This window comes from Clavelina lepadiformis, chromosome 4, assembly GCF_947623445.1.
Source record: "Clavelina lepadiformis chromosome 4, kaClaLepa1.1, whole genome shotgun sequence".
NCBI lineage: Eukaryota > Metazoa > Chordata > Ascidiacea > Aplousobranchia > Clavelinidae > Clavelina > Clavelina lepadiformis.
Genome location: NC_135243.1, coordinates 5,487,104 through 5,504,695, shown reverse-complemented (window position 1 = coordinate 5,504,695; position 17,592 = coordinate 5,487,104). Strand labels below are relative to the sequence as shown.

General features: G+C 35.7%; 1 protein-coding gene across 3 annotated transcripts; it reads right to left on the bottom strand.

Moving 5' to 3' along the window:
* Nucleotides 1-88: 88 nt before the first annotated feature.
* On the bottom strand, nt 89-14,591 carry LOC143451887 (serine/threonine-protein kinase/endoribonuclease IRE1-like). 3 transcript variants are annotated; one of them, XM_076952654.1, is made up of 25 exons: nt 14,265-14,591; nt 13,773-13,921; nt 13,395-13,464; nt 12,886-12,958; nt 12,513-12,641; nt 12,084-12,188; nt 11,818-11,877; nt 11,457-11,661; nt 11,223-11,301; nt 10,927-11,035; nt 10,205-10,311; nt 9,288-9,376; nt 8,905-9,040; nt 8,444-8,571; nt 8,184-8,313; nt 7,648-7,707; nt 7,189-7,291; nt 6,649-6,854; nt 6,094-6,235; nt 4,043-4,170; nt 3,549-3,745; nt 3,063-3,239; nt 2,725-2,841; nt 1,585-2,522; nt 89-1,314 (listed from the first exon to the last, which is right to left on the bottom strand). In XM_076952654.1, exons 1-24 carry the CDS (start codon nt 14,382-14,384, stop codon nt 1,607-1,609), a joined length of 3,735 nt encoding a protein of 1,244 aa, XP_076808769.1. In that variant the 5' UTR covers nt 14,385-14,591; the 3' UTR covers nt 89-1,314; nt 1,585-1,606. The 3 variants fall into 3 exon arrangements, with proteins under 3 accessions (XP_076808769.1, XP_076808770.1, XP_076808771.1); XM_076952655.1 differs by having other exon boundaries at nt 8,905-9,037; XM_076952656.1 differs by having other exon boundaries at nt 6,658-6,854; nt 14,265-14,590.
* Nucleotides 14,592-17,592: the final 3,001 nt, after the last annotated feature.

The window sequence follows — 17,592 nt, the reverse complement described above, 5'->3', positions numbered from 1 at the left end:
AGGCTTTTACTCTTGACCGTCATCTAAATTAAGACCGACTTGCAAACCCGCACAAATTACCGGATTTCACCTGCAATAAGAAACAAAGCTCTATACATAAAATATTATTACAAGTTTAGGCAAAATACGATGGACATAGAAAAAGCCGATAAACAATAATGTCAAACTGGCCAAAGCAATAATTATACACAACGAATGGTTCACATAGACAATGACGAAATATATGTAAGATTAAGGCGAAAAACTCTCTCTTAAAACAAAGCGTCGTTTAGTAATAAGACAAGTAATGTAATCATTTCAAAGAAAACACTTGATTTCGTATTGCACAATTTGAACCAAGAAATGCGAGTCTTTGCGTATGCTGTAAAGTAATTTGCCGTGCTTTGGGTCATTCATTTTTTCAGAGCATACTTAAAAGGGTTTTTTGTTAAACATTTCGGCTTGATTTACTGTCGGTATATAATCTTGAAGTAAGGTATCTTCTTCTACCAACACCACCTACAGCAGGAACTAGTCACCAAAGAGTATAAATGGCTACAGAATCACAATTACACAAAATTCAGCAAAAAAGAAATAAAAATGAACTACTACGAAAGACATCTCACGTCATCTACTACTAGTAACCACTACTTGCATCATCTTGACTTGAAAAAGTTTTCGATTTAAAAACAAAGAACCTGTTTTCTGTTTTCAGCTTTCATTGGGGCAAGAATGTGTCTACTGACCAATGATGACAGAATTAAAATGAAAACTGTTATCTTCAAACACAGAAGCCGACTGGTGCAGACAGCGAACAATATAAAAAAAACAACTATAGAAAAATGTCACTGTACTAGAAGCAAAAAGATCGAGGCAAATGCAATTATGCTTTCTAAAAAAATATAAACACACTTTTAAAATAGTCTTTTAAAGTACAGCACATTCATTGTCGCTAAACATCATTTTCTACTCGTATTTGGAAATCCCAAGTGTTTTGGCAGTATGTATAACGTACAAAAAGCGATAAGCCACTTGGCAAAAAAAACAGTACAAAAATGACAAGCTGGGTTAAATGGTCAAACTTGTAACGATTCTATTGCGTAACATTTGCTCACAATTCAAAAAAGTATAGAAGCAAAGTCCATGACTTCCAAGTTTTCAACGATTTATTACTGGCATGATGTTAAAGAAGTTGAGTGTAATTTGAACGGTTTGAGGGGACCTCAGACAGGAATACCATTCCTCCAATGCAAAACCAGATCATGAGAAATACACACGACCTCATTACAAACGTCACTGTGCCAAAAGTCACCTCGCTTGCTCACAAGATGGATGCTATGAGGGAAAAATATAGAAAGCATAAGTAATAGCCAAAGTATGGTGTACAACTGCAGTAGAACTTGCCCATGCGGATTTCGCCTACAACCAAGGGTGCATCTTGAAACATTAATATTAGGAAAGTAGCTTTTTGCCTAAGTTTCATTGCCTATGATGGCAGTGTATACCGTCTGTGCCTTTTCTCAATTTCTCGTAAAGTGCCGATATAGACAAATTCTACTGTATTAAGAAGTTGTGTAATTATTTCGCTCGCAGCAAGCTACTTACTGCAAAGACTTTGTGATCGAAGTTAAGAGTCGTGTTGATCGTCGTCAGGTAATTCAACTTCCTCATCCAGTGTTGCATTTTGTTTGTTTTTGTTTTTCTTTAAACGTCTTCTTCGCTTTGGTTTTATTTTTGTCTTTTCGTTACCTTTTGGGGTAACACTGCCGGGATCAGGAACAGTGAGAAGGTCTTCCGGAGGTGAAGCCGACGTCTGGTTTGGTTCTTCCTGTTGCTTTTCTGGCTCTGGATGAGAACTGGAATCACAGCATGAAACATCAACATCATCTTGCCTCTCGGATGAAGAAGCTTCATCGGAGACAGGAGAAGGATCAGGAACTTCTTGCAAAATTAACTTTTCAAACGGATTGGAACTTTCTGGGATTGGTGCATTGATGCCGACCTGTGGTTGGGTTTCCTCGTGCTTTGACGTAAGAGCTTTTGATTTTCTAGTCACCGCTTCAGCATAACTTCCCGCAAACGAAGATTTAGTGTTGCTTTGTCGAACTGAGTGTACATTATTTGATTTTACAGAACTCCTTTCAGAGGTCTCTGTCTCGTTGGTTCCGGTGCTCGATTCCGAAACACGTGGGCTACCTCTCTTAATTGTGAGTCTTTTATTGAAGATCAGCTGCTTGCTCGACTCGGTCGTGTGAGATTCTGTTATTTCGACAAAATCCAGGTCGCAATTTTCACGAGAATTGCCATGACGATCCACTCTGCCGTCCGCATCTTCGAAAGATCGATTTAAATTAGATGTGTATCCATTGTTGTACAACCGATTTGAAATTGTGTTCTTTGAGAGGCTTTTAAATGCATTGGTTGGTTGAGGTTGCGTGGAACCAAACTTGGTGGATGTTGACCTCCAGTCTGGGTCTTGGTCGGCAAGGGAATAGTTCTTGGGCACCCTTGCCCTCACCCCCCAATCCCCAGTCAGTGGTGAACTGAACGAACAAAAACAAGACGAACTAATCAATAACTTAATGACAATTGTGGACAAAATTTCAAATGTAACAGATCAATGAAATAAATACCAATCAAAAACAGCCAATAAGAGGGCAGTCTAGAACTTAATACAGGCAATTATGAAGTGTAACTGAACTATTAACAAAGTTCTTGTCAAGTAACTTCAGTTTCTATTCTTACCTGTGCTTGTTCATTTTCCAACCTGGCTTATAACCATACATAGTTGGTTTGTTGAAAGCTGGATTATCTGAAATATCCTCAGATTGATACGCATCATCAAATAGATGGTCACCGGCACTATAACAACAGAAGTTTCTTACAACATAAAACTAATCAGAAAGTTACAGCAAAGACAACTCAACACAACAGGCAATGATTTCCAGACTCTCACGATCCTACAACAACAGCCCAACACCCAATTAGAAATACAGTTACAAGGTAAGAAAGATGACGAAGGAAACGCAACAGACGTTTCTGCAGGTTCTACCTAAATCAAAACTACATCCTTCCTATAATACCTCTCTCCATAGTAAGCACGGAACATGGGTTCATGTCGGCAACAGGCTATGGCGAGATAAGAGTGTATGAGCAGGCGAGGAAACCTTGACGTGAAATAATGCAGGTACTCGTCTGGCACACTGCCGAGGGACTGCTTCACGCGTGTGGGTAACTCTCGGTAATGATGCTTTTTATTTCTGAGGTTTGTAACGAAAATTATTATCAGTGTGGTTATTGTGCACACAAATATTATTATGACATATACAAAGCTGACAAATTCTCCTAGAATTGCAAATGCAGATATCACACAATAAATTCTACTTTAGACAACGTATTGTACAAACCAAGTACTGGAGGCTTAAAACAAAAGCATAACAAATCATTTTAACAAAAAGTGTTTCTGTAGTGAACATTTTTGAATAAAACTTGACACAAGGGAGGAAAGAAGTTCATAGAATAGCAAATAATATTCAATATCACGTTTGAAACCAAATACTAAGCATTACCTTATTGCACGCAGAAGATCTCTCACTGAACCGGCTTTATAAGCTCGAAACTTATGTAGATCGTCCTGCAAAGGAGGACAAAGATGCTGGATCCAGTCACGCTGGATCCCGTTCCGGACACCGAAGAAGGAATCTTTGTCGATCTGTTGCATTGTGATGCTTTCAAGAGGTTCCTTCTCGATTCGATCGCTCACATCCTGTTCGACAAATAAGTTTGTTATGACAAGGTTACCATGACGACAAAAAAGATGCTGGCGTTTGTGATGTAAGACTTAATTCGTGCTGGTCTATGTTGTTTAACAGGATTGAGTTGTGGCACACAAATTTACAGTTTCATTTAAACATATAACACATTTGGAAGTTCAAAATCACTTGGATTTAAATTTTCAATTATAATCCAAGCCAAGTAAGAATATTGGTAAAGCCCTTTACTATACCAAAATTCAAACAAAAATTCCTCCGTGATGAATATACTCCAGAAACTGCATAAGTACCTCAAAAAATTGCAGCTTTTTAACAGAATCCCAGAATAAAGGATGCTTTAAAATAGTGTCAGATTTGGGTCGCAAACTTGGATCGATGACAAGCATCCGTCGAATGAGATCAATTGCTTCCTCTGCATCTGGGTATGACATAATAATTATTTTATTTTGAGGTAATAATTACTATTGTTGTAAACTATTTTTCTGACTAAGCCAAACCCAGTCAAAGTGCTACTTGACTCCATCAATTGTTAAGATTAGGGATGTGCCGCGAGGAAGATTATTCGGGTTCGTGCGAACCCGAATATCATGAAGGTCGACACGAATGAATCCCGAATCTATTCGTATTAGAACCAAACAGTAAAATTTCATCCAAAATTTGTCAAGTCTTGCTTGTAACATGATGTAATTGATAAACAAATCGGTTTCTTTCGAAAAATAGTGTTTAAAAAACGATCAAAAAAGCAAAATCGTTAGGAAAACGACCTTCATTGTAAGTACTGCTGACTCTAGTTTAGCTTTGTCGGGAAACTAGATCATCATTTTTAACAAAAGTCAGTGAATTTATAAGTAATATTGTATTCGAGTTGGCCATTGTTTGTATTCGTGTTTGCCTGAATCTTTCATAAACGCGATATTCGGCGAATCTATTCGGGTTTGGGTTCGTATCGGCCCATCCCTAGTTAAGATATAACTTGTGTCAATTTAATGACTTTTAATTTAAAAAAATTTACTCATGTCATACTGCGCGTTGCATCGTGTTGCTGTCGAGTCCTGATGGACATTTGACCATAGATGGGCAGTACTGTGGTATTTTTTTCAGTACCGATACCGGTACCGTTGGTGCTTTTAGAAAAAGGTACTTATTCCGTGTCCCGGATTATATTTTTCATGAAATAAAAATCAGTCCAGGTACTTGGGGAGTATGTTTTTAAAACTTTATTTTAATTAAAACTTAATGCCAATTTTAGCACTTTTTGTTCTTTTGTTAATCTACAAATGTTTACTAAAGTCGCAAAGAGTGAGTTAACATATTTTTGGACCTAAAGTAGCCTTTAGCGTGTGTGTAGTGGCTGTTATTGTGTATTCGTGCATAATAAGCCTTTGTTGATGACTATAACATTGGCAAACATTTAAATGGTTTCTCTAAAGTACTCCTGTATTGTATAACTTAACATGGCTGTTATAAACCTTAACAGTATACCTGAAAGCTAAAACTATAAGCTGTAGTTGGTATATATTGCAAATTTTTACCATTATATTTTCTTTATGTTTAATTACAGTTATGTGCTCCCACCTGCTCTTGATCGCAGGTTGATATATTTATAATAGATGCTTTATTACATTGTGTTTAATATTTGCCATAATTTTGTCTATTGTGCTGCAGAAAAATTGGCGGATGTTACTGGTCTTGCAAAATTTTTTGTCCAACAAGTGATTTTGTCATCATTTGACACAGAACGTGCTGTGCATTTGGAATGCTTGCTTGCAGTATTCAAAACCCTTAAATCCTCGTATATTCAAAGTGATGCAATGTTTTGCAATTACATCAGCTATATTAAACTTTGCAATGTAATTTACATTTTTTGTTTTTTAATATGCCTAAGGAACAAAATAGTTTATTTGTTTGAAAATTTGTGTATGGTTGCATATCGGCAAAATTGCACTTTCAACAGGATCGGTTGCAAAAAAAGTACCTGTACCAAGTACCGAACTACATTTTTGAAATAATTCCGAATAACGGAACCGTCGGTACATTTTTTGCCAAGTACAGGTACCGTTATCAATGGTACTTCGTAAGTACCGACTGCCCACCTCAGTATTTGATTAATTCAAGTCAGTTTGGAAATTTAAACTGAGTCAAATCAAGTCACTGAAAGTTATGACTTCAGTCAAGTCAATGACCTGAGTCATTGGAACACTGATAACAATTAGCTTTAGCATTTTAAACTAGGTTGTGAGTTATTACTGCTGAGTCCTAATCTTAGCACAGGAGATAAGACTTACACAAAATAACACCTTTCACAGAAACTTTTGATCATGTGGCAGCAAGGGAAACTTACTTTCAAAAACTTGCAATTCTTCAAGACTGTAATCCCCATTGATAATCCTGGCTTGGCGTGAGATTGAATCTCCAAATGGATGTTTCCCACAGATAACGTAATAAAATACGCATCCCATGGAAAATATATCAACAGCCTGGGTCTGTGCACAAGTAAGAGAGATTATGAAATAGAAATAACAACAGAATACGGAATAGCTCATCAAATAATTTGAGAAGTTAGAAGCAAGGTGTTGAGAGTTATGACTCATTCATAGTTCAACAAATACAAGACCAAAACAAAATGTTTTCTACTGACTTGTATTTGTTCTACTTATAATATAAGAAGTTTTTGTTGGATTTCTGCAATAATTACTTAGTGACAATTTCAAAACTAACGTAATGAGAAACATTACGTTTGTATCAATTTTTAAGCCATGTGTACCAAGAAAACAACACAAAGGCCTCACTCATTGTTTAATAAGAAAATCCTAATCACATTTTCACAGCAAATTACAATTCCTTTATCTGTTGTCTGTACATTTTCGAAAAATGTTGTCATTGTATGAGATCTGACCTTACTCACCATCCGATATCGTTTGTCAAGGATCATTTCCGGCGCAATCCAACCATCAGTGCCGGCCTTTCCTGATCTGTGAGAAAACGACAACCTCCCGGGGATGAGTTTCTTGCACAGACCAAAGTCCGAGATCACGACTCTCTGCTTCCCGAGCTTCCCTGGCACTGAGATGAGGATGTTGCTGGGTTTGACATCCCGATGGACTGGGATGAAATGTACAAAGATTAAAAATACCGGCCATGTGGGCTGTGATGGAACATGGGCCTTACTGCCATTTTATCAATGCCTAATAACATAACAACTTCTATACAAACACATGTATTTGCGCAATGCTTGTTTTTACTTGATATAAAAAAGACAGCACAGAAATAGCATAACCACAAACCCCTGCAACATAACCGATTTCTCTAATCCACACGTACAATATATTGATAAACTACTAATACATCACAGCATACTGTTTTATTTATATATGTTTACTGCAGCATTTCAGTGGTTTCTACCTGTCATGAAAACAATGAACGTGGTTTAAATTACCTATTTTAATGGAGTGCAAGTGATCCAGTCCCATCATTGCTTGATGCAAAACTGTAGTGACGCCCAGGCCTGTGCTGCATTTATATTGAGGATTTTCCACATACTGCGAATAAAACATTTGCTGCAAATTATCGAACGCAATCATAAGACGCAGGATTATCCTACTACATAAAATATAGCAAAGTAAAACATGTCGTGTTGTTTTATCACATTAAATCAGGATTAATCCACAAAAGAAACAGTTATCACCTCAGCGTACTGCTACTAGCACCACTCAACCACGCAAATAACTGTTGTTCAAGAGACGAAAACAAAAGAACAAAATGTCACTAATTTTTTAAGTAGTGGAAAAAGATTTGCAAGCCAGAGCACAAATCACTGTGTATTATTTTAGTGTATTTAGTGTATTTATTATTTATTTATTTATTTGTATATTAGTGTATTTAGTGTATTTTATACCTCTTGAAGAGTGTTACTGCAAAGTTCCAGGGCTATGTATTGAAACTGGGTGTCACGTTCCTGCAATTTAAATATAAAAATGAATATTTAAGCTCGATTGTAACTAGTCAAGTTACAGGGAACGCAAATATGAATTAAAGTTGTAGGGTACCAATTAATTACTATGAGTTATCAAAGTTGGCGTTTCTAGGCATTTTGTTATCATCTATCAATTGTCTAGGTTTTGGGATAACTAAAGTAATAGATTTTCACTGTTTTATAAGTAATTATTATTCATTTACAATACATTAATCAATTTTTACATTCATGATGACTTACACACATAGCACACACTTACATATCAATAGCACACATAACTGTTAATATTAATAATCCTAGCTGCAATTTAGCACAACAACAAATCTTTGAGAATATACGGATTGAGTTATTATCATCAACTGTTACTGACCAATATTACCATTACCAGCAATATATCACTGTTTAAACTAAACCACCTACCATGCATCATCACCTACATTTATCACTACATCACCTACCATGCAAAAATATCGAACAACATGAGAATGTTCATCGGATTCCCTCAGAAGAGCAACTTCCCGATCAGCAAAAGTAAAACATTCAGGGACGACTCTTTTCACCGCTACGTTCCGCCCATCAAATCGACCCCTTGTTTGTACATAGATTATTGAAAGTAAAATTAAGATGCAAATTCAAAATGTTCTCAACACATTTCACCGGTGACTCTATTTTATACGTTAAAAATACAGAACTATAAATATTTTTGAAAAAATCCAACCTGTACACGATTGTTCCTTCACTACCACGGCCCAATATATCAATCGGGTCAACCGTAATCCTTCCAACATGTATTAATCCATCGTAGTGCTTCGAAGTGTTTGAAGAGGATAACCCAATGGAAGATTTCTATAAATTTTACAAACGGATCAAGATATTAATCGAGATCTTATTAAGATATTAACATCAGGCATTCATTCCCACAAAAACCGGTGTTTATAATGAACACAATAAACTCTATACATCCAACCTATCACGATCAGGTAGGACTAAAGGAGTTCAAATGTTACTGTACATAATAAAATTTTAATTGTTGTGAAATATACCTATAAATACCACATACTAGAAATACACTTACAGAAATCCACATATATATATGTGTGTGTATATATAGGGCAGTTTAAAATAGCAGAAAAACACTGCAAACACATGAATTAAATACCAAAATAAAGGAGTATATACCTTTAACAAGCAGAGTATAAACGCGCCCGTTATCAGTGACGTCAAGATTGCCACCATTGTGATTTCATTCCAGCGAATTTGTCCCATGTCTTCATCAACATTATTGTTCTCATTGCTGGCTGCTTGTCCATGGCTACTTAAGACGAACAAAAATATAAGTGTGAAACACCATATACAGATGTTGTTTTAATTGCAGATGTTGTATTTGTATTTTGTAGCTAAGCAATCACATGATTCCATACAATGTGTCAGCAACCAACCCTATTACAACAACCAAAATGTCAAAAAAACAGAAAAACGTTGACTTAAGCATGAGTCAAAACCAATATCACTGCCACAGTATCATATAATCACTAGTTAGCCCACATGAAACATTCACATACTTCATTTTAGAAGATGGAGTATCTTTTTTGTCATCAACAGGTGGTTTGCTTGTCGGAAGAGCGTTTGGCTTGAATCCCGGGGTTGACATCTAAACATTCATACAATCATATGATATCCAGCTAATTTTTTGTGTGTGATTTCCTGTGCTTTTACGGACAAAAATCAAAGTAATTAACAGTTTTAATTCATCATCTTGGCACGCTATGCTGTTTGCCTGGCTAAATGAAAACTTGTTCGAAAAATGGATCAAAACGCAGGAAACAGACAATCAATTCAAACAGGGCTATCAGTGCACAGAGTAGTCATCGTATAAATACATAGCTGAAGCCATGTAAATACAATCGACGAACAGTTAGACTAAATGAACATTTGTCCTAATGTGTACATTAGTTATTTTCTTGTTATTTCTAGTTATAGTTATTCTCACAACATTTCCTGATTCATGGGACCATCTAAATTCTTTATGGTACAACTTAAAGCTTGCTTTATGTAAAAAGAAATGCTTGCCCGATGCAGACAAACAGCCAGACACAAAATAAGATTTAAATATGCTTATTATTATAGCTTTGGTTCACTTTGGCAACATAAAAACTTCTCACATAACTTTGAGGTATTCGAGGCACAAAGAAATGGGAAAAACAAAAGTTGCAATTAAACCAATGATAAGGTTTAAAACTACACCAGCATTGAAAGACAAGATTTTCAGGGCACTACTGTACTAACTTCTCAGTTCCCATGCACTGTGATGTAACTGTAACTATTGTGATGTAACTGAAATCTTTATATAATATATCATACTAGTTTTAATAGTCAATTAATTATTTCCCTAATTGTTGGCGTCCAAGAAAAGTTGTATGCAATATCTATTACAGTACAATCGCAAACATAGTTTGGTTCATATCTGTAAAGTGAAAACCTGTTCTGGTTTGGGCTGGTCTCTTCCGATCTGACCGATATGATGTGAGGAAGGGTGGTAGGTTTGCGGGATGCTGATCTTTGAATAAGGAGGCACCTTGTGGTAACCTGTTTCGAAAAACATGTGGAACATGCATTTGTGTAATAACTACCATGGCATCTTTTTGAAACATGGCAATATAACATGGGTATAATATTATACGATGCACAAAATGGGGAATACATACAGTAAATACATGAACCATAGAATAACCTCTCTAACCAGATATAGCAACGAACAAATCATATTTCTTTAAAACTTCCAATACTTTAAAATAATTTCAAAAGTTTGGATTAGATTAGGAAAATGTTTAAAATTTTCCGAATTTTGGCTCTTTATTCTTCAAGCAAATCACAAGCCGCTCAGAGCATAATGCGAAGATTAACACGAGGATTTGAGCTTGTTAAAAATTAAAACAAAAATTCTAAGGATAGCAACAACGGTGTTGCAAGGATCTTGACATGAGATTCGAATGTAAATTCTGACCTCAAGATTAAGATAAAGGTCATGGGAAGACACCAAAGCTCGGCATATATCTGGATATTTGAAATGCAATTTAATGATCAAAATTCAAAAAAGTTCTGATACACCAGGACAATTGTCAAATAAGTTAGTTTGTATGAAGCAATTAAGATGTTGATGCAATTAAGGTTTGGTCTCTTCAAACTACTGCCTACGCTCACCAAGTAGCCTCCACACTGGCACTGTGATGCTCGTAACATCCAGGTCTGTGGAAGTGGATTTATGATTTGATCCTGGGGGTCCAGGGAGCATATGGACATTTCGGTGTTTCTACAAGAATCAGGTCAAATCGATACAAAAGTATTCAAATATGAGAACAAGCTAAGTTAGTTTAGAATTAAAGCTTAGACAGAAACGGCCTTTATGAGTACAACTTTCATTGACACAAGTAATTATAAGCGTAGGTACGTAAGATGTACTAAAGAAAAGATTGAAAAAGAACACACACATTGCTTACATTAAGTTGAACACCATCGTGTGTCATTGCAGGCAGAGCGTAGAGACTGTGCTGATACTGGCCGACATACAGTGTTGGACTGATAAAAAAAATTTGTCGGTGACTTTTACAATACTTGCAGTTTCATGTACACATAGTCTAATAAACAAATACATGTGGAAAGAAAACCAGCCGGTCATATCAATGTATCTACCAGTAGTTACAACCATATTTATCCAAACAATTATCACATACACAAGTGTGGCTTCCTTTGGCTGAAATCGAGGATTTCCTTCAAAGATTGTGTCCCAGTACGAAATCTTTCCCTCTGCTTGTTGAAGAAGATAGGTCATCGTTTCCTTGGCAACGCTCGTCATTTCTATCTTTTGCAAACCTTCTGGAACCCAAGCATACATTGCAACCACGGGATAACCATAATTTTGGGCCCACAAAATGCGACCTGAAATTTCATTTTTAGCAAATTAAATGATCATGAATAGTTATTATAATTATAGCTGTAAGCATTATTTCATTCTGAGAATCACAAATCAACACATAACTATAGAAAAGACTAAAGTCTAAAGTCAAGTTCCATACAGATGGTGTGACAAGATACCTGTTTCTCGCTCGACGGTGATAACAAAGCCATCAGTACTAGAAGCAAGGTGCAGCAGCTCTATGGTGTAAAAATCGAGTTTGAAGTGGTGCTCCAGAAATATTATGGAAGCATTGATTTATATAAAGCACAATGCATTTTATTTGTAATTGCTTTAAATCATAAAGAAAACCACGAGAAATTAATAATGACAGGATGTTGTATAATAGATAGGGACTATGACCACTATTATTCTACAACGCTTCCTGAAACTCTAAAAATATCACCATAATTGTTGGAGACTTTTTCATTTGCATGTGATGAATAGTCAGTAAATGTGACATTCCATCGCATCACATTTGTCTTGGAATCAAACATCGTAATTTTGTATTCTGGAAAACATTATATTCATGAAATATTATGGGTACAAAAATTATTGGCAATATGATAGCTGTGTCATGTTCATTTATAAAGACTTGAAATTATTTAGTATTCACATTAAATGTAAGCATTTAAATTCGATTCTTCACTCCAAAATAAACACAGTTTTCTTACTATGTATTGCAATGAAAAGGTCACTGCATGAGATATTACATGAAATGTCAACAGTGCTGGGCTAATGTTCATTGTAAAGTTCAACAACCAGTCAACTACTGGACTGGGCTCAAATAACCCACATCTTGAAAACAAAAGTCCACAATGAAATCGAAACAGACCTGTTCTTCCAATAAACATGTCATCCCCACTTCCACCAGGGCACTTGTCAATGGCACTGTCCGTGGTAATAATCTGCTGCTTCACTCCATTTAACGGGTTGATGGCATACCACACATCTTGCTTCCGCCCTTAATAAGCATTGATAAGGTGTATTAAGGTGATAGGGTATGTTAAGTTACAAATTTTCACAATCAAGTACGGATACCAATATTCTACTAAAATAGGAAAATAATACGGAACAGTTGGCTCATTTATCCTTTCCAAATGTAATAACACCTTCTGGCTATGAAATTAAAAAAATATTACAGAGTTGTCAGTTACCAAGCAGCTGACAAGTAATCAAAATAGGAAATTAGGCAAAAATAAACATACCTGTGTAAAGAATTCCATCCGAGGATTTGCATGGAGAGGCCTGCACCAGTTCAGGGATTGTAAATGGTAGCTTCTAAAGATAATAATAAAACATACAGTATAACATTCCAATAATGTGTTTATAATATGCTGATTGTTGACCAGAAAACCATATAAATGTATAAACATTTGAAAGCTTAAAGCAACATGTGGTATCTCATGTGAGCTGCGGCCACGTGAAAACACCTTGTCCTAGCTTCAGGCAATATTATGATTAAGATGATAATAAGTAGTCTACACTCCTAAAAGCACGTGGGGAAAAACTTTTAAAAAGAAATAGGCAAATGCGAATATAAATTGTAGAACAGACCTTCATAATTAGGCAAACTGATTGTTCAAGCAAACCTCGTAAATAATAATTTAACAAATGCACAAGATGATACGTTACAGTCTTGGGCAGTACAACTAAATACTGCAAAATGTACATCACAATACATGTACATAAATAATATACAATATCACAAACTTACAGTCAAACCTTGCGATGAAGGATCATAAGCGTACAAGGATCCGTCATGGGGGTCAGGCAAAAAGGTAGGCCTAGAAGATAATAACATAACTAATAATAATAGTAACTAATAACATAAGTAGCTTTGTTTTAGAGGGAAAATTACACGGACTACATTTAACTAGTTATCCTTTTATAGAGAAAAGAAAGCGTGTTTCAGTAGAACAAAAGAACAAGAACTGTCGCAAAGATAAAGAGCAGAATATGTAGACTACGATAACATTAATTATATATATGATTTAACGGTATATATACAACTCCTCTTTCCATTCCATTCACATAAACTTTACAAATATGCAAACTATTATTTTTCAGAATTAAGAGCATAAAAATGTTTTACCCTTTAATGGTTGTAGCAGATTCCATCGGGACGTGTAGCACTGGGCCTTCATCCAACTTCCATTGCACAATTCCAGTTCTTTTGCTGACGGCGTGCAACGTACCGTCCAAAGTTGAAATGAGCAGTAGCGGATCTTTTGGCTGCAATTCCTGCAAAATAAATATATTGCATTTATTTCAAATTTTCTGGTGTAACTTAACTGGAAAAGGTTTGCAAAATTCGTTAATCTGTGAACCATCATTGTAAATCATATCACTTGTAGAGTGGTAAGCAAAACAGTACAAATAAGTTAGGCAAAATGGCTAAGCAGCTTCTATAAATTCCTTCAAACGTTTTCATGCAGTTTTAAACATGCCAGAAGCTAAAGATAGCTCTAAACTATAAAAACATTTCAATAATAATTAGTATTGAACAGTCTATCATACAATAATAATCATTATCCTACTAAATATTGATGACCTTCTATCTTTAAAATATTTTCCGTACTTTTACCTTGGAAGGTGGTGCAGTGGGTGTGGGACTTGGATTCGACTCATTTTGTTCTGAATGTGCTACAGATATCAAAATAGTCCCCAAAGTAAACCAAAGTTGTAATCTTTTGAAGACCAACATACTTTCACCGACGCTTCTTCTTTGGAACGCGTGAAGCAAAAGTCAATTCCATGGAAGATTTTAAGTTAAAATGCATATTAATGCTGCATGTAAGGGCAAATCATTTTGCCAATATTTGTCTTTAGGGTAAATCACATCAATCTTACAAATAACACCTGTATAGAATTTTCTGTATTACCATACTCCATTAAGGAAATGAGTTAACCTGAAAAAATAAAAATTATGCAACAGGCCTAATCAATTAGTCAACACTCAAGTTTTCAATCAATTTAGAAATTATTGGACTGACAAATTTTGTACTAATGCACCAACAGTATGATTCGCAACCACGGCCAACTTATTGTTCACCATTAGGTTTGTCACTTTCTGCAGTTCATTGATTGGTCATGTGCTTATGATTTGTCTTATTATTGTACAAAAAGATTAGCAAAATACTATTCACACTTAACAGTTAGCGAAAATGAAAATAGTGAAAAATGAACAATATGGTTGATCCTACAAGTTTTCGTTTCTGGTTGAACTGGTCAAAAAGCTTGCACCGTCTGACTAAGCTGTGAAAATATAACCTGGTAGATAACAGGCTTAACCTGTAATTTCAACTTTTGACAAACTGCCCCGCTTCCCATAGCTAACCTACACCTCAGACAACCAACTTCAAAGTGCATCTCCCTGTTCTATAACAACTTAAAATTTATACTGTTTTTTTCACAAATCAAACTATTTGATAGAATTCTATTCTGCTTCTGGTACTGTTTATTGTTACAATGTGCACAAATGTTAAAAGTGAGCATGGTGCAAAATGCATCTGGGAGTTGGACTATATCTGTCTTTTCTGTAGTTAGATTTGTCTGGTACTCGGTGTAGTCAATTGACAACTGGTTCACAAAATGATACAAAAAAATTGCTTTCATGCACTGATGTATTTTGCTCTCTTTGGTGCAACACACACAAACATAAATGGTTGAAAAGCAATTATTTTGTTGAGATATATATCAATTTCCCTAAAGCCGTGTTAACATACAGGCTTTGACATCCATATGTTTGCCACTAAGTCAAAGTTTAACAGTTTTAGGGAGATAGGTTGCAACTAGAACTTGCAACATTTTTTGTTCAATGAAAAATTTGACACCGTAATTATAGGCTAGCCTAATCTAGCATTTAAAATAGATTTTTGACGCATTTATAGCTATAGGGCAAAAGCTATATCTGCTATGTTTAAAAATGTTTACATTTGACTTAAAGTTTTAGAATACTCCAAACTAGGCACTATTTTGTATTGCATATACCGTTAATTTTTCATCATTGTCTGACGGAGAATGAAAAAAAACACCAACAATTATGGTGTCATAAAATAATACTCCATCAGCAAAAAATGAGCGGGAAAAAGCAGCAAAGCCCAAGGTGCAAAAATAGAGAAACCAACTGATAAAACGAACAATGGTTAGCACGGTCAGTAAACCCAACATACTTATAAATAAGCAAAAAAGTATAAAATTTATTACAAAAAAAAACAAAGCCGACGAACACAAAAACAATCTTCATAATAAAATTTGGATACTGAGGCAGTGTGGCAATTTCGAAGAAATCGATTTAGTAGAAAGTGTATAAGTACACTTAGTGACATGGTAATTGGCCTGCCTGTAATATACGGCAACTTATTATGAAAAATTGTGAGTCGCAAACATACAAATTATGGCGTGATGGCAGGCACTGAAGCCTCAATTCTACGTTTATTTATTATAAGTTGGCCTTCAAATAATCAACTTTTCTTTATTTATTATTATCAACCAACGTGATGAGTAAAATTTTTGGCGTGCATGTTTATGAATCATGCATACAGATGCCAGACTTTCCGCTATGGGTTTCAATTGATATTAACAACAAACAATGAATTAAGTGAGATTAAGTGCAATATCGTCAAAAGATCCCCATTCCCTTGACTGGAAAGTGTTGCATTTTTCTACTAGAAAATGTGTGTGCAAATAAACAACTATAGAATTCTATGGCTGAGATGAGGGCACGGCAGCACGATAGCAAGGTCCTCTGTTGTGCGCTATACCCAAGGTTAGCATTAGACTAGATGGAAGATTAAGGTTACTAGGCCTATGTTGTAACATTCAAGTTAAGTTACCAAGAAACTAGGCTAATACTGTATATGAAAAACAGATTTGAACGTTAAACTTTTTCCGGTGAAATGTTTACAGCCTATGATAAAATCATACACCTCAGTGAGTGTGACTCAGGTACAGACCAGTATTGAATGTAAGTTTTTTGTGCACTGGACAGCGGAATTTTCTAAGACTGGTGTCCACCAGTAGGCAACAAAAAGTCTGCACAAGCATGCGCGAGTGTGCACCAAATATCGCTGTTTAGGAGTTACTTAGCTTACAAAGTGGTTTGTTTTTGACCCAATTTGTGCACCAGATAGCTATGTTGAGCACAGCACATGACCGGTGCACAACGCTTCCTCTCCATACGAGGTTCCAGGCTTACAGTCCTGAGCTTCTATAGCCTACTATATTAGTTAAAAAGATGATAGGCTTTATATTTAAATATTCAAATACGCCGTACAGCCGAAGCGCACTTTATACGGCCGATGGGCCTGTAAGCATCCTAGTAAGTCTTATAATGGTAGGTTCGCAGAACCAAGGTAAGGAGCCATAAAGCGTACACATTGCAAGACTGCAAAAACAATATCAACACGGCGTAACTTATGACGTAATGTCACGTAAAAACGAGAATATGATTCAAACATACCGTAATTACAAATAAGATGTCTATGTGCGTGTTAGCACATTGTCATCGTCATAAAATGGAATAGTGGCTTTATTTTATTTGCTCTGTCAACTTTTTTTACATTCTTTTCTGTTAATTGGGGTTGAATATTAATATATTTATAATTTCTTTGCTCTTTCCCATTAGATTCATCAGACGATTAGTTTTGTTTGGGAATCAACCGCATCGAACAACAGGAATAGCCAAAGCCAAAACATATATAGAATATAGATTGAACCTCGAATTTAGCCTGCTAAATGACAACTCCTTTATCGAACACGAACCTTCCGATATGGAGTCAGGCCGACCTTCCGAGAGTCGCTAACGTCAGAAGACGCCCATTACACCGAGAAACCTCAAATTTCAAAAGTTGTCTGGATATGTCATGCTGTGGCCAGCTATAATTTCTTTCAAAAAGCCAAATCATCAAGAC

Coding starts and splice junctions, on each gene's coding strand:
- LOC143451887 (XM_076952654.1), bottom strand. CDS start 14,384: ATGTTGGTCTTCAAAAGATTACAACTTTGGTTTACTTTGGGGACTATT. Junction 12,642..12,885: donor GGATGGAATTCTTTACACAG/GTATGTTTATTT, acceptor ATGCTTATTAAG/GGCGGAAGCAAGATGTGTGG. Junction 3,240..3,548: donor GATCTTCTGCGTGCAATAAG/GTAATGCTTAGT, acceptor TACAAACCTCAG/AAATAAAAAGCATCATTACC.